This window comes from Lygodium microphyllum, chromosome 7 (genome assembly GCF_053477565.2).
Source record: "Lygodium microphyllum isolate KBCC chromosome 7, Lygodium_microphyllum_v1.1.10, whole genome shotgun sequence".
In the NCBI taxonomy this organism is placed as follows: Eukaryota; Viridiplantae; Streptophyta; class Polypodiopsida; order Schizaeales; family Lygodiaceae; genus Lygodium; species Lygodium microphyllum.
The window spans coordinates 135099182-135117102 of record NC_141141.1 but is presented as its reverse complement, the minus strand read 5'-3'; the positions used below and the strand labels follow the sequence as shown (position 1 = coordinate 135117102).

The 17921-nt window shown below is 44.7% G+C and overlaps 1 protein-coding gene across 1 annotated transcript in view; it reads right to left on the bottom strand.

Annotated features, from left to right (window-relative positions):
* Positions 1 to 220: 220 nt before the first annotated feature.
* LOC148033996 (protein unc-13 homolog) overlaps positions 221 to 17921 on the bottom strand; it is a 50811-nt gene continuing 33110 nt past the window's right edge. Inside the window, exons 5-11 of the mRNA XM_087680990.1 lie at positions 2476 to 2542; positions 2184 to 2322; positions 1089 to 1256; positions 897 to 1007; positions 503 to 712; positions 328 to 429; positions 221 to 229 (exon numbers count right to left, since the gene is read on the bottom strand). Coding sequence (XP_087537116.1) covers positions 221 to 229; positions 328 to 429; positions 503 to 712; positions 897 to 1007; positions 1089 to 1256; positions 2184 to 2322; positions 2476 to 2542 — 806 coding nt within the window. The remainder of the gene's footprint in view (positions 230 to 327; positions 430 to 502; positions 713 to 896; positions 1008 to 1088; positions 1257 to 2183; positions 2323 to 2475; positions 2543 to 17921) is intronic.

Sequence of the window (17921 nt, the reverse complement as noted above, 5' to 3'; positions counted from 1 at the left end):
GGTGGATCATGGATGGTCAAGCCATGCCCTCTGAAAGTTGAAATTTGAATGAGCAACCAAAAATTGCAATTGACATACAGTAGTCTTGCATGTGCACAATTCTTACATGCAAATGTGCCTAGCATCCATTAATTGATTGCAAACTATAATTATTAGTTTTCTACAGAGGTGCAACTGAGAATTAACAGACCACTAATGTTTGCATAGACTTGAACTTTTATTAATCTTTCTGAAAAATGATATATCAATCAAACAAATATACAGTGCATAACCTTAGTTATTCAAACTTCAGAAAACTGTGGTTGCAGCAGCTACTTTAGTTAATACCTGTCGAAAGAGAACCCAAGTGTAGCATGTATCATGAACTGTCTGAGTTATGCCTAAAACTCTCCATGTTGACTTCAGAAGCTCGAGTATTTCTTCAACCTCCTACACAGCATCAAAAGTAAGCATTGACTAACCACCAACCACGACAGATCAATAGTGTGCGATTTACCATTACCTCCACAATTTGATCTGGATTCATCCTGTCAAAGACACTACCAAGAAGCATCTCATACAGGCGTACATTTAGATGATAACCATCTGCCCAGTGACAGAATTCTCCAGACTGCTCCCCACTGCCCACACCTTCTGCAAGAGCAGTTGCAACTCCTCGTAGAATCCTCAAACTTTCTGCCCGTTGGATTTGAGCCATAGAGTAAGGAAGTGCCTGCCAAAATCGACTGGTAAGTCATTTCCAAATTAGGATAATATGGCCATACAGTGAGGTCGATAAGATGGTTTAACAAGAACTTCTGTCTCAAACTGTTAAGAAAGCAATTGAAAAAATCCATTCCTAGAACCTTAAATGTCCAATAATGATGAACACACACACACACACACCATATAGGTACCTGGCAATGCTCAATTCTTGTTAATAGCAATCTTAAATCTGCTCCCAAGCGATCAGTCATATCATATCGAGCATAAGGATGATGTACAAGGCCCTCCTCCAAAAGGTTCAGCTGAAGTTTCAAACATGTCATATTAGCATGTAGGAAAGCAAGCTGCTGCACAAATTATTAGCACTAAGAAAGTAACTGTACCTGTCGTTTTTCCCATTGGAAAAAGGATTTAATATCAGGAAAATCTTCTGATCCTACTACAAAAAGTAGTTCAAGAGGAATAAGGAGAGTATCCATTCTCTTCCCGACCCTACCAGCAGCAGCTCGCAGCAGGGCCTCCCTTGTACGTGCATCAGTAGCCTCTGAAATCTATATACAACCCAGAAACAATTCTCACCTTTCAGTTACCGCTTAGAATTTTTGAGTGCCTTCCCACAGCAACTAGACATGATTGATTAGAGATGACTAACAGCAAGTAGACACCATTGATTAGAGATGACTAGTTGAAGGTGCATGTCTCCATATAAATACCAGTCAAAGAAGAACAACAATAGTATGGTCACAGTGGACCATCATAATTCCCAAAGAACTCCTATACAACAGTGCTACCAGTAAAGTGACTTTGAAACTTTAGAATGTGAGGTATAGTATCAAGGTTGTTTGTCATTCATTTTCTATTTAAACTAGAGACTTCTAGAAGAGCTTTAAGATTCCAAAAAACTAGTCTCAGCTTGTCAACTCCATAGCATAGCAGTTGATGTTACAACCTGGGTGAAATGCAAAAGGGAGTGAAAAGTTGAACTCGTGACTGAATAAGCAAAGGCTGCATGACATAGCAGTTGATGTTACAACCTGGGTGAAATGCAAAAGGGAGTGAAAAGTTGAACTCGTGACTGACTAAGCAAAGGCTCCTCTTCTGTACTCTCCAGAGTCACATGATATCATCCTCTCTCTTAAACCTCGCCGGTCTAATTTAAGGCATTGGTTGAACCTGCTTAATGTTACTGCACAAATCCCCTCTAGCCAGCACAGTCAATAAGAACTCTGGACCTTCCATAATCATCAAAGCCAAGGATACCATTCCAAGTTCACAGCCCATCCAAGCACCTTTTGCTGGTATTCCTACCTGGTTCTCTCCTTGAAAAGCCCTAAATTCAGTTGGTATTTATTAACATATTTGACAATAAGTGTTTCCAATCACACATCACTTTTTAAACCGCTGGCAACTATTACCCTTTGAAGAGTCCAAAATTCAACAAAGTACAGGCAATTATCTTTTGCAAATGAATTTATTACCTTCATCTGAATCCGCATGGTCTCCAGCAAGCCAGCCAAACCTGGTGCACGTACCAAATGAGAATTCCCTGTGTTCTTAGAATTTTTGGTAAACCGACTAACATTTGATGATTTTTCCTTTGCTGGGGAAATAAGCCCTCTGCAATATCAGATGCAGGAAAGGGGGATAAAATGGTTAAATTTCACAGAAACTCAAGTCATAGAGATTAAAGAGATCTTTAGCTCAGAACCTGCAAGATAGGCAGATGCTGGACATTATTGAAACTTGAGATATAAAGACCAACAAACATACCCAGCACCACCAACTGATGCAAGCAACACCTCATATGCTGTTTCCCTCAGATCATCATCTGATAAACCTGAAGCATAACAACACAAATAATGCATAACATGACCACTTTTCAATACAATATTCCTTAAAAGTGGCAGATAGTTGCAAGAATTAGGAAAAATACATCACAGTACCAAAATGACTAAGGAAAACTAGTTTGAATAAGACGGTCTAAGTACACGGCTGGAGCCTCTATTAAAATTCAGATCACAAAAAGATCTCATCAATGACCCTTCACGAGGTACATCAACTTGGCATCAAGTTAAGACAAATAGATTGGTGGTTTCCTTAACAAATAGGCTCTACTCAGCTGCTACAGTTATTTACATAACTTTAGCTTCACAAAAGCTACCAAACAAATGATAAAAAGACAAATGAGTTCAAGGGATTGCAAACTTGAGCAGCCAAGACACATGAGAGAGAGAGAGAGAGAGAGAGAGAGATCTCACTTTGAGAGACAGTTCACCCTGTAATTGTTCTTCCTGGTAATTGGAATCTTTTTTGTGCCATGGAGCACAAACAACATGCTTTGCCACGTTCTTCTTATATATATAAGGAATATGCAATGTTTTTTAGTGGATAGGTTCCACATAAATCTACAGTTACATTGGCTGTTCAATCTTCATTGCAACCATCCTTGGTTTCTCAGGATGCTCGCGGTAGATTTCTGGGTTGGAAATCATATATGAGGGTGAGGTTTTGTGGCTGGTGGGCATGTATGCTCCTTCTACTCCTCGAGAATGCTGTCAGCTTTGGGATGACTTGCATTGCCTTTCTATGGCTCGTCTAGGTTTTGTTATGTGTGATTTTAACACATGCGTATCTGCAGATCAAGCGACTTCACCTCACTCAGTCATGGAGGGTCCTGAGCATTAGGTTTCGCATGCACTAGCAGTTGTGTCTTTAAAACAAGACATGTGGTCTTGGATGCATCCTTCAAAGTCTGGATATACTTATCGCTCTCTTCAACATCCACATACTTGGGCCAAACTTGATAGGATATACATTTGTCAGAACGACTCTTTTCTTCCAACAATGATTCATATGTGGGTGGAGCAACAACGTGTCTTGCCAATTCATGCCTTTAAGGCTCTGCTTGCTCGTTTGCCTCTGTGTCTCAATCAATCTTTTTTGCTGCAAAATCAGTTTTTGGAGTGTATCCAGCAATTGATTACTTCTTTTAGCTTGAGGGTTCTATCTAGGGGTATGGAAGCATGGGCCATTTTTAGGGATAATGCACAAGCGTTGTCCTGACAATATGGTATTCAGCATGCTGCTTCTTTTTGAGCTGAATTGCAACATTCACAAACCTCGTTGGCTCACTCCTTGTCTCTTTATCAGTCAAGGGATACTACTAATGACTTGGTTACATGCATTGAATGGTTGAAATGTAGAGTTCAATCTCTTCAAGAGAAGGAATATGCTAAATACAAATTGCTGGCCAGAGGGGAAGCTTTGCATGATAATAACTATCAATCTCATCAGTTCTTTGCTCATTTACGCCAGAAATACGCACAGGAAAATATTGTGTGTTTATTGGATGAGCAAGGTGATATGGTTATTAAACCTGTCTCCATCATTCAAATGTGCATCGACCATTATAAATCTTTGTTGAATCCACAAGAGATTCTTTCCGATGTTGCTTACTCTGCTCGTCGATACATTTCCAATTTAGTTAGTAATCAAGTTAAGCCCAAATGGATTGATTGGACGAAGGCTAATATCTCAAAGGCTGAAGTGGAGCATGTGCTGTCCCATTTACCACGTAGGAAAAGCCCTTGCCGAGATGGGCTTCCTAATGAGCTGTTTTTAGCCCATGTTAAAAGCAACTTAAGGACCCATTAACTCGCTTGTGTCAACAAGTCTGGAATTCTTGTTTGATGCCTTCAGATTTGGAAGATTGCAATGATTCGGTTGTTGCCCAAGGTTCCTTCTCCAACTTCCTTGAAACAATGGAGAATCATTTCCATTATGGGTTCTTTGTATAAAATCTTTTCTAAAATCATTGCCAATAGATTGCAGAAAGTATTCCTGCACTTGGTTCATCCACATTAATATGGTTTCATTAAGGAATAGAATATCATGCATACAATTTTGAAAGTTCAACTTGGGATTGATTATGCCAAAGCCTTTAGCCAATAGGTTGTTATGCTTCAGCTTGATCTTGAAAAGGCATTTGATTATGTCAAGTGGTCTTTCTTGCGGCAGCTGATGTCTACCATGGGCTTCAACCCTCACATGACTTCTCTAGTTGATATCATTAGTTAGGGTGTTGTGGCACGTATTGTACTTAATGGGGGGATCACTAATGAAATTGTCTTATCTCGTTCTCTTCAACAAGGCTGCCCTCTCAGTCCTTTGCTATTTGTCTTAGTCACTCACCCAATGCTCTCTTTGTTGGACAAGTTGGCTAATCAAGGCGAGATTGTTGGTTTGTCTCTTCCCAGTGTTGCCCAACTTTTGGGTCAATCTTTGGCTGGTGACTCCTTTATGTTTCTCAAGGTTGATTGGACTAATGTGAATTGGGCAATCGTTACGAGGAATCTCTTTCCTTTAGCTTCTAGGTTGTTGCCCAATTTTTGGGTCAATCTTTGGCTGGTGACTCCTTTATGTTTCTCAAGGTTGATCGGACTAATGTGAATCGGGCAATGGTTACGTGGATTATCTTTCCTTTAGCTTCTGGCCTTCATATTAATGCTTCGAAATCTACACTGATTTCTTGTACGAAGAGTGATTTGCAAGCTTTGGGTTGGCAAGGAGCTATGATTTTTGAAGGAGATATTACTTGACACCTGGGTTATCCTATTGGTATGGATGTAGCTCCTCGCACCTTGCTTGATTGGATGTCATCTCGTATACATGATCATTTCATGTACTGAAAATCTCAAGGCTGGCCTCTTCATGTGAGACTTAAAGTTGCTCAATGCATCATGATCAGTATGGTCTCATTTTTTCTGGCCTTACTTTCTTAGACTAAGAAGTCTCTTTTGGAGCTAGTTCATCCTATCCGTTCATGTTGTGCAAAAAGAAAGGGAATCCTTTGGGCTAGGTGTGGATTTCTTGGCAACATGTGACTACTCCTAAAAGGATGGGGGGAGCAGCTTTATTAGATGTTAATTTCCATATGGTTGCTTTGAGATTGGCACTTTTATAGGCTTTATGTGTGTAGAGCCATCCCTGGACAGATATTGCGGACAGATATTGCAAAATTTTTCATTGAAAAGACCGGTATCTCACATGGTCGCACGGTTATTCAAGTTTCTTGGTCATATGTGTTGAATTCCACAAGGCCTATTAAGGTCTCCCAATCTTTTCTCCTTTCTCATTTGATTGCATCCTAGCAAGAGATTTTGCGTTTCATAGTTTGGTGCCCTCCTGATCTTCGTAAGGATGAGAATTTGCTACAAGTAGAAGTGCTAGCTACCTCTCGGTTGTTGGAGTGGCCTAATAAAGACTTGCAACAAGATAAGTTTAATTGGATGGCTTGCTTGGGATTGCAGATAGTCCATGATGGTGTCATTTTTGGGCAGCCCTGTCTTTATTCTTTCCGGTGCATTTGTTAGTACTTTTGGGTGCCTTGTGGCTATCATGACATTTGGTCATCCTTACATGAGCAGCTTCAGAGGTACTCTCCATTGCCTGCTTTATAGGCCTCGTCTCCTTGGCGGGATTGGATGTTTGCGCTACCTGATGATTTCAAGAATAGGTCAGCTAATTAGATCTATCATCAGATGGTCGAGGTCAAGAGATGGGTCGCTAGAAAGGCCAATAATGTATTGCATTTTCGGGACAGCCAAAAGAACTAGTAGGAAAGATTTCTCCAACTTTGGAAGTCTAAGATTCCTTATCAAGGTAAAGTTTTCATATGGAGGTTGCTTATTGGGAATCTTCCAACTAGGAATGTGTTGTCTGCTCACAAATCTCCCATGGTCTCTGTGTATTTTGCACTACATGCAATGAGATATTGCTTCATCTCTTTGTCTCTTGTCATGTCTATCGACAAATTTGGAGTTTTGTTTCCCGTGTGTGGTCGTCAGTGACTCAGTAGAGGATATCAGCTCGTTCGTGGATTATGGGAAGGATGCCTTCTATGTCCGCCTTTCAATCAGATCATTCATGCCTTTTACATTTCCTTCATTGGACAGCTCTGTGGCATATTTGGCATACTCAAAATGCCTTCATTTTTTATTCTACCTTGGGTATCCATGGTCATGTGGCCCGTGTTCGCGGTTTATTGTTATGGCAGATCTCCTCTATGGTTTCAGCTGACCTAGTTCTTCCTAACATTGATGCTCCTTGGCTAGATATTGTTCACTCCACTCTGGCTATCCTTTCTGTGTGATATTTGTGTGTTGTGGGCTTCGAGGCCTTTCCGCTTGATTTGTGTTTGTTCTGTTTTTCTTAGCTGAACCGATGGTCTGATGTAAATATTGCCATTTAATTCAATTATCTTCACGAAAAGAAAGAGAGAGAGAGAGAGAGAACGACATGCCCTTCCCTATGGTCCTCTAATCCCTGAGCACTGCCAGCCTGCAGCAAATTGCGCCTGTCACCCTACTGCAGCCTCGTGTGGGGGCAGGGCCTACATCAGCCAGCAGGAGAAAGGACAGAGGATCTGCACGCCAGCCTTCCCACATTTGTCTGGACCTGGGGACCTGTCAGGCTGCGCATCTGCCCTTCTGTCAGCAGTTCCAAACCTCGCACTGTTCCTGGCCCCTGTTCTACAGCCCTGCTCTGATTTTGGGATCTACAGCACAGCGAGCAGCCTGCCCTGTGCTGTGCCCTCCCTATCCTGCTCCCAGCCAACAACGGCCCTCCCTGTTCTGCACCCAGCCAGCAACAGCCTGTTCTCTGTATGAGTTACAGAAGGAGAGCTGCAGGAATAACAGCAGGCCTCTGCGATCACAAGGGTTCAACTTGCAGCATATTCTGCGCCAGCAGTCTGCGAACAGGTAACCTGCAGATTTATGATCTGAGAGAGAGAGACACACACACACAAGTAGCTGTGCAGTTTTGCAGTCCAGACAGGAGTGAATTCTTGCACACCAGGATGCCCGAGCTCAATATGGCATTTATAGATCAGGTGGTTGATTCTTTGGGGCCCGATTCACAGGGCCAGAATGGAGAAGCTGGCCAAGGAAGTGGCTCCAACCTCTGATGCACAACCTGCAGTGAAACACAGTAAACGTGCCTGCTCTTCCCCATGCTACTTGCCCTCATTGTACTCATGGTCCATTCAGAGCCTCTTTGGCTTATGGCGATTGTGTGAGGCATGCTCCTCTAAATCTAGTCCATGTTGCAGTATATAGACCTATGCCTTCCCAATCACTTGGTGGAGCATCGTATTTTGTGACCTTCATGGATCATGCTACCCACCATGTTTGGGCTTACCCTTTGGTACGGATTGAGGATGCTGTTACTAGCTTGGCACCTTTGGAATACCTGCCGCGTTCGTATGTGTAAGCAGCCAATGCTTCTGATGATTCCCCATAACTGGATTGGGACTATCTTCTACTAGAGTGTGCTAACTCTTTGCTAGGAGAATACGTTCAGCACAATCCTAGTAATCTTCAGAATTGTGATGAGCAGGACATTGTGGATGCACAGGTTGACACGCAAAAGGTGCTTCAATCTTTCTCTACATTTTATGAAAGTGGCGCCATGCTCCTCTTCACGGGCAGGATCCCAATGATCCCTTGGATTCGTTGCTGGTTGGCTTCCATTCTCAGGTGTGGTTGTGTCAACAAGGTTTTCGTGGGCCCCAAAGGTTTCCATGAGGTCATGCTCACATCAGCTACAAACAAAGAGGATCTTTTGGGCAGGCTGCCCCTCTTTTCTCATAGGTAGACAGTTGGTGCATGTACCATCCATGAGGTTATGCTCACATCAGCTACAAACAAAGGGGATCTTCTGGGCAGGCTGCCCCTCTTTTCTCATAGGTAGACAATTGGTGCATGTACCATGGAGACCTATGGCCGATTTTCAAAATCTGCCCAAATAGGAATATCCAATGTGGGTTGAAGTAGGAAGCTGCCCTGCAGTCTATTGGCCTCTATTAAGGGATGCAATGGCCGCAATTGGTACTGTATTGGTGCCTCCCAGTATGGGGGACCAGGGTAGGCAACAAGAATTGTTCATGCATGCTACGGGAATCGGGATACCTCAAGGAAAAGGGCCAATTGGTTGTGCATTAATTGCACTGGCATGCATCTGCTATGGTTTAAGCCTAACTAGGGCACTTTGCAGGTCACTATTTCACTTGTGGAAAACTTGGTCATTTCATGGCCAAGGAGAACAAAAAGGATGCTACTATAACTCATAATGGGGATATTGAAATGGTGGTGGAGGCATCACTCAATAAGGAATTGCCTCCGCAGAGAGATGTGGTCCAGCAAAAGCAATCTGTGCTTTCTTCAGACCCACATGATTCGGGATGGGTTGATGTTTAGCGTAGGAAGTGTAAGAAGGTTGAAATCTAGCAATCGATGGGCTCCTCCTCACGCATTCAAGATGCTTTCTGTACATATGTGCATAGAAAGGATAAATCTTCTGAGCTACCCATGAGCCCCTCCAATTCAAAGCAAGCCACACACCTAAGATCACAGGCTCAGTGCCCTCAGGAGCATCTGAAGGATCCTCCAGCATGCTTTACTTTTGATTGTAAAGGCAAGGTACTTACTCATGCTCTTGTATTCCATTGACAATTGACCTTGTTTGCTCCCTCACTAAGCTTCCAGCATCAAGACTAGAAATCTCCCATTCATCTCCCGCATTTTCCTCATCCACAGAAACTTCTAATAGATTGGATAAAGCTCTATTACAAGTAGTGAACCAGTTAGCTATATCACTATCATTGTCATCTTCTAAAGAATAGTGCACAAAATATTCCCCCATTCCTAAGGGATTTGCAACATTCTTTTGGTACACCATATTGACTATTGTCTTATCCCTATCTAGCGAGGCTCAATGACGCAGATCCCTATATAACCAAGCATATTTTTTCCCGTGGGATTGCTAACATCCTTATTTGCCTATGACAAGTGGAAGCAATCCTTCCCCTGCAAAAATTTGCTTGTATGGGACAATGTTTTTGCAGTCTTGGCAAATTTTTTGGATGTAGAAATTTGTTGGCGTTAGCCGAGAAAGTACAACCGAGGCGTGAGTAGCCTCGTGAATTCCTTGATTTCACAAGTGCGGATTGCCACTTGAAATGTCAATGGGATTTGTTCCTGCAATAAGCAACACGACATGTGGCGTATTTTGCATGAGAACCGCTAGGATGCTTTGTGTGTCGTTGAGCACAAAAGCCATGATGATGCTGGTAGTGTCTTTGATCGTCATGGATTCCATCTTTTTAATGTTGGTTGCAAGTCTAAATGCTATTCGAGCATCCTCATGGTTATACACAAGAAATTCCAACCAGTGCTTGTGAAGAATCATGTTCATGAATGCTTCTTGGTGATTGAGATCGTGTTTGAAGGGCGGGTCTTATGGCTGGTTGGCCTTTATACACCCAATGACTCGTTGCATTGTCAAGCCTTGTGCAACCATCTTTGGGGTTCTCTGCGCCTAGGCAGACTGGGTTTGCTTATGGGTGATTTTAACATCCATGTTGGCTTGTCCCAATCCACTTCAGAACACTCTTTGATGGATAACCCAAAAAGCAACACATGGTAGGCCTTTGCCATGGATGTCCTAAAACAGGATATTTGGTCTTAGCTTTCTCCATCAGCTTCGGGATTTACCTTTCACACGCCTCAATACTTGGCCACATGGTCTCGACCCTAGTTTATTCATATGTTTTCCATACCCATACGCATACGAATATGAAAGTTTGAAAAAAGTATGTTTCACTAGTAGTGTTTGAATCATACATGACTTGAAAATTTAACATGCCTTTCTACTACTATACATTTCATTAACCACATTTTCCCATGACACATACATTTTAAAACACATTATAATGTGAAAACTTCACAAAATTTGAACCATGTGTGACCTGAAAATTTAACATACTTTTCTACTGGTACATTTTCTCATGACACAAAAAATTCAAAACACAAATTACAACGTGAAAACTTGACATACCTAAGCCACATTGTGTAGACATTGTGTAAGCTTGTGGACATCAGATCCAAAGAACAGAGAAAAAATTAACCTAAAACAGTCCAAGTCAATATGCTGATCCAGAGAAGTGGGTTGAAATACTCAACAGTCTTTAAGTACACGAAAAGGGCTGCTAGAGAATGCAAACTGCATAGTGCACAATAGTTCAGTACCAATGCATCATGATCATATCATAGATCATAGAAAATACAAAATACATAGATGATAGAACCTAGAAGAAGCATCAAGCCTCAAGGGTCAAAAGTCGGGAATCAAAGCTCTACATCTTCCTCTTGCCCTTCTTCCTGAGAAGACTCTAAAACCTCATTATCATCATCAGCAGCATCAACATCATCATCCATCACCACCACCACCATTAGGAGTGTGGGCCCTACGGAGTTAAATTGCAATAGTTTTAGGGACGCCAGGATGTAATCGTTAAATTTTGGGCAGTTCGGACTGATCTTTAAAGAAATTTGATAGAACAAGTATGTTATGAATAGCATACTTTCATATTTTTCATATGTTTGCAAAGTATGTTATCTAAAACATACATGGCCGACGGGACAAGTATGTTATGCATAACATACTTCATTTTTTTCAGACATTTGCAAACGTTTGTTTGCTCAAACATAGGAGTATGAAAAACACTATATTCTCAACTAGACCATATTCATGCCATGCATGAAGGCTCCTTTTTACCATAAATTTTGGAGATGTGGGTCTTGGAGAACTATGTAATGTCCAACCATTTCCCTTTGTAGCTTGACATGATTAGGCAGCCGGTGGATGCTTTTGCCAGTCTCCTAGGTAGTTGTACCTAAGATTCAAATCTTCCTTTTTAATTCATGTTGTTTTCAAGGGCTACATGACCCAAGTGCTAGAGAGATTTTCATGTGATTTTCCATTACAAGTATTGGACTCCTTCAACATGTCAGAGATCATAGCCTGTTTTGGAGGGCAGTCGGACCAGCAGCAGCAGTCGGACTGCTGCAGTCGGACCAGCAGCAGTCGGACTGCCACGTGGCAGTCCGACTACCTGCAGATTTATTCCAGGCTGCGCCCTATTTCTGGCGCCCCGTTCTAGGTGGTTTTTCGCCTATTTATTGCCGACGTTTCCAGCAGTCTACACATTCTTCTCTGTCGCAGATTACAGACCGGTGCCGTGCAGATTTCTGTCTCTGTTCACAGATTTCAGACAGCAGACAGTGCAGACTGCAGCAGACTTCGAGGTGGACAGCAGGTCGCATCGTCGAGGTGGAGACACGCAGTCCAGCGCACTGCGCCCGTGTATATCTTTGTTTTCAGCATTCTTTATACAGCAGATCTTCATTGTACACTGTCTCTTTCTCTCCCTTTTCTCTCTGCGTTCTCTCTCTCTCAGTCCTACGCTTCCGCACCGCTGCACTCTGACATGGTATCAGAGCAGTGTTTGAGGGCTGACTGAGCGCAGAATCAACCTGAAAAGGAGTTTCCATCGCGACACAAATTTGCGTTTTTTGCGTTTAAGGGCAGACAGGAGGGCTGCGCCTTGGAATAAGGCTGAAACGAGTGTGGGCGCACAGGAAAGGAGTACAGGTGGTGGATTTGCTGCTGTTTACTGCTGTTTGACGCGGAGGAAGGTTGAGTTTTCAACCTAAAAGTGCAGGTTTTGCTTTTTCATCGCCTCCGGCGGGTGAAGAAGCTTCGGGACGCAGAAGAGCCTTAGCAGGCTGAGTTTACTCAGTCAGAGGGGGCTGCTTTTGCGTTTGAGAAGGCATTGCAGGTGAAAATGTCTACAGAGATGGACTTGGAGTTCCAGGCGATTATGGATCGGAAGGTGCCTGTCTTACCGGCTCTTCCTACAGATCAGAAGCTAGACGGCGACAACTACCGCATTTGGCGTGTTATGATGTTGGCCATTCTTGAGTCCTATGATTTGGCGGAGTTGGTACAGGAAGATATTGACCGGCCTTCGGTAAGAGATGAGTCCAAACTCTCTTCCGATGCTCGTGCGGAGTTGGCCAGGGCCCAGTCTCATTGGGACAAACTGAATGCCAGGATTCGATCCTTTCTCTTTCTATCATGCACTACAGCCGTGATCGCTCACATCGAGCACTTGACGGTGGCTCGTGAGATATGGCTGGAGCTTGATCAAATGTACAATCGGATGACCCTGATGAAGAGGGTTTCTTTGGAGGTACAGATGCGGACTTTGTCCGTCAATAAGCCTTCTTCACTAAGGGAACACATTAACAAGCTAAGGCAGCTACAGATGCAGGTTCAGAATGCGGGGAAGCCAATCTCCTCGGAAGACATGGCGATTACACTCTTGTCCCAGTTGCCGCCACGATTCGGTACATTTTACTCTGCCCTTATTGCTTCGGGGCGAGAGTCTACTCTTCGGTGGGAAGAGTTGGTTCCTATGGTCGTGGACCAAGAGGAACAGTTAAAGGGACAGAATGCTTCCAAGACGGAGGCGTTGACAGGTCAAGCCTCTCAGAAGAAGGGGAAGGACCAAAAGAAGAAGAAGGGGGATAACAAGTCCAAGAAGGACAAGGAGAAGGACAAGGACAAAGACTCCACATGCCATATTTGTGGAAAGACTGGCCATTGGAAGAAGGATTGCCCTGACAAAGACTCGAAGGACACCAAGAAGAAGGAAACCAAGGATTCTGGAGTGGTGGCTGCACCCTCATCAGCTGCATTTCTCCATTTAGTTGTCATTGAGGACGCTTCACCGAATGCTTCTGATGCTGCGATGGCGGCTCCCCAATCTCGAGAGTGGATTATTGATAGTGGTGCCTCACGGCACATGACTCCTTCATCAGATGGTGTTGCCCAGCTGCGACCTTCGCGTGGGCAGGTTCTCATTGGAGACAGCTCTTCAGTTTCTATTGCAGGTCGGGGTAAGATGCAGCTTATTCCGGATGGACGAGGTGGCACCCATACCTCAGAGGTTTTGCATGTACCAGGATTGGCGTACCATCTCCTTTCAGTTCATAAGATTTGCTCCCTTGGTCTTTTGGTGGAATTTGACAGTTCTACTGTGCGAGTCCTTGATCGTGAATCGAGGAAGGTTCTATCATCTGGATATGAGGAGAACGGCATTTACAAACTGAAGTCTTCCACTGCCCTCTCTTCTCTTCTTCTTACCTCACAGTCACAGTCTGAGTTATGGCATGCTCGGTTTGGTCACCTGAACTATGACTATCTTCGGAAGGCGTCACGTGGACAGCTTGTTCGAGGATTGCCGGATATAGTGGTGAGCCAGCAGCCATGTGTCTCCTGCATACGGGGGAAGCAGCATCGGGATGCCATTCCCCACACAGCTTCGCGGCGGTCTACTTCACCGATGGAGCTAGTATCTACGGATCTATGTGGCCCTATGAGGAATGAGTCCCTGCGTGGGAGCTCGTACTTCATGCTGATCGTGGATGACTACAGCAGGATGACATGGGCCTATTTTTTGGCACTAAAGTCAGAAGCTTTCTCGCACTTCAAGGATTGGCTTCTCTTTGAGGAGAACCGATCAGGCCGGAAGTTGAAGACCTTGCGATCCGACAAGGGAGGTGAATTTGTGTCTAATGAATTTGCTCGGTTTTGTGCAGATAGAGGACTTCACCAGGAGTTTGCCAATACCAATACTCCTCAAGAAAATGGTATTCTAGAACGGAAGAACCACAGTGTGATCGAGATGGCGCGCACCATGATGGAGCACCGACAGACCCCTCAGGTTCTGTGGGCCGAGGCTGTGGCTACTGCAGTCCACATCCTTAATCGATCCCCTACTTCGGCCGTGGAAGGGATGACTCCATTTGAGGCTTATTTTGGGACGAAGCCAGATGTTTCTTACTTTCGAGTCTTTGGGTGTGATGCCTATGTTCACATTCCCAAGGCTCACCGTGACAAATTTGAAGCGGCTTCCCGAAAACAGGTATTTGTTGGCTACAGCTCCCAGTCCCAAGGCTACCGACTGTATGATCCCGTCAAGCGGGATGTATATACTAGCCGTGATGTGCGGTTTGTGGAGGTTCCGGCTTCTTCAACGGGTGAGGAGCATCCCGTTCTTGGAGATCCAGGGGAGAGTTTGGCTCCTTCTACAGTTCCACTGGAGCCTGTGCCGTTTGATTATGATTCTGTTTCTGACACAGAGTCTACTGTTCCACCGGATCCTTCTGCGGAGTTACCACCGGTGGACATTCCAGAGTCTTCTACTGATGGAGAACGACGAGGGGAGGTTCGGCCTTCTTCTCGCTGGGCCCGTGACACACTCCGTGATTCAGGGATCGAGGGGGTTCCTGAGGAGTGGGGACCGCAGGATGGTCCGCGGCGGTCACGGAGGCACCAGGCGCATTCTTCGGAGCTTGTTTGCTCCAATTATTGTTTGATGTCCCGAGTTATGCAGGATCGAGAGCCCACCTCCGTGAAGGAGGCTTTACAGTCCGCCCCATGGAAGAAAGCTATGGAAGCTGAGTTGGAGGCTATTGAGAGGAATGGCACTTGGTCACTTGTGCCACGCCCCCCGAAGAAGAAGGTGATTGGAGTCAAGTGGGTCTTCAAGACCAAATATCTCAGTGATGGTACTTTGGATAAGCACAAGGCTCGCCTTGTTGCTAAGGGTTTTGCCCAGCGCCCAGGGATTGACTGTCATGACACCTTTGCCCCTACAGCTCGTATGGCAACCATTAGAGCTGTTCTTGCTTTGGCTGGCCATAGGAGATGGCCTGTTTATCAGCTGGATGTGAAGTCGGCCTTCCTGAATGGTGATTTGAAGGAGGAGATCTACGTTGAGCAGCCTCCTGGCTTTGGTTCTTCAGATGGGAAAGTCTACAGGTTGAAGAAGGCCCTGTATGGTCTCAAGCCTACATTGCTGCGATGTGACAATGAGAGTTGCATTACCTTGGCAAGAAATCCTGTTTCTCATGCCCGGACGAAGCACATTGAGATCCAGTACCACTTCATCCGAGAAAAGCTTCTGGATGAGACCATCACTGTGGAGTATTGCAAGACGGAGGATAATCTTGCGGATTTGTTTACGAAGGCGCTTGGCGCTTCCTCAGGCTCTACTTCGGCAACATTCCCGATCCCTCAGGCTTCTGCCCTGTCCAGGCTCTGAGAGGGGGTGTCAGAGATCATAGCCTGTTTTGGAGGGCAGTCGGACCAGCAGTAGCAGTCAGACTGCTGCAGTCGGACCAGCAGCAGTCGGACTGCCACGTGGCAGTCTGACTGCCTGCAGATTTATTCCAGGCTGCGCCCTATTTCTGGCGCCCCGTTCTAGGTGGTTTTTCGCCTATTTATTGCCGACGTTTCCAGCGGTCTACACATTCTTCTCTGTCTCAGATTACAGACCGGTGCCGTGCAGATTTCTGTCTCTGTTCACAAATTTCAGACAACAGACAGTGCAGACTGCAACAGACTTCGAGGTGGACAGCAGGTCGCATCGTCAAGGTGGAGACACGCAGTCCAGCGCACTGCGCCCGTGTATATCTTTGTATTCAGCATTCTTTATACAGCAGATCTTCATTGTACACTGTCTCTTTCTCTCCCTTTTCTCTCTGCGTTCTCTCTCTCTCAGTCCTACGCTTCCGCACCGCTGCACTCTGACACAACAAACTAATGTCCTAGAAGGTGTCAAGACAATATGGGATCTATCATGCTTTGCTTAACAGGCAGCATTTGCATGCTATGGAAGACATGTTATAGTCTTGGTGCGTCTACTTGCCGCATGATGATTTTCTAATCTCATTAGTAGATTCACTAGGTGAACTTATTCAAGACTTTCAATTGTGATCGTACCAACAAGCTAAGCTAAGGAATCTGACCATATGTGCACACTATATGTGCAGGATGATAGACTGTTGAACTGCCAATGCAATCAATGACAATGCTTGAGCATCTCATGTGTCCCAAGCCTTTTGTGTTGCAAATCTCTAGGGCAGTGGCTGAGCTAGAGTGGGTTGAGCGGGCCTTTGACCACACCCTCCTAGAGGAAGTGTTACAAGAGCCACAACTCCAAGACGAACCTCTTCACCATTGACATAATCCCAAAGATTCTTTGCAATCAACACATTTTACATCATGAAAGACCATAGAGAATAGTTGTTGCCATCCAATCTATCCTCCTTGGATACAAATGTGAATACATCACCTTGTCCCTGATTGGCCATGGCAAATGTCACTACTCAAAGAGCACAAGAGCAAGACCTAAGGCTAGACCAACTTGGAAATCTGAGAATTTCCAGAAATTACAACAAGCACCATGCTGTAATCTACAAATCTGATCACATTCTGTCAAAACTGTCCAATGTATACGCTGTCCAATAGTGCTCAGCATCACAAAAAATTCAAATGCCCCAAAACTCTGTTGTCCAAAATGCACAATTTCAGTCTATTTCAGACTGACCCTGATGTACATGTGTCAATGTCTGAACTGAACCAAAAAGCCCCCAAATTTCTGGCCTGAAATCAAATAAATTTCTGCAATAAATGTGTCCCAGACACGTGCAGGAGCAGAAGTAGCCTACCCATGCAAAAGCCCCTGTCTGAAATTCAAATCTGAATAAAAATTGAATAAATTTCTCCTTCTATCTCCATTATGGACTAAGAAGGCTGGCGAGTTGCAAGCTGCAGGCAGGCCTAGTGCTGATGGCAGAGCAGGAACAGGTGGTGAGAGCTTGGCCGGGCGGCAAGAGAGTTGGAGCAGGCAGTGTTGGCGGCCAGGGCAGACAAGGTGGCAGCGGGTCTCGATCAGGAAGCGCAGGTGGCACAAAGAGGTCGAAGATGGGGCTGGGGTGGCACTACTGACTTGCGGCGTCTGAGGTAGGGCGCCAGGCAGTGCGCTGGCTGCTGGTGGTGTTGGTGGCGGTTCAGACAGCTGCTGCAGACGGGGGCAGCAGCTCACCAAGCTGAAGCTGGAGCTGGGCAGGTCTGAGGTTGCTGGTACAAGGACTGCACAATGCCAGAAACTGAGCTGAGGTGAACTCAGCTCTGATACCAAATGTGAGAGAGAACAAATCGAAGCTCAGCAAAGAGTACATAGTTGACAGTGAAGAGAGCGTGAGAGTGAAGACACGACTCCCAATGCAATAATCAAAGAGAGTAATGTGCAAGTACAAAGTACAACCCTTAAACCTTAGGTTGTCAATGTGTGTTCACACCCAAAAGGTGTAAAACACGATAAGTGCCTAAATTGTGTAACATAAGCACATAAAATAAAGGAGAACAGGGGGAAAAAACCTCTCATAATGAGAGTAAAAAGTGCCCCAATGTCCTATCGAGGACACGGACACTCTCAGTGAGCATAGGCATGAGTCAAACCC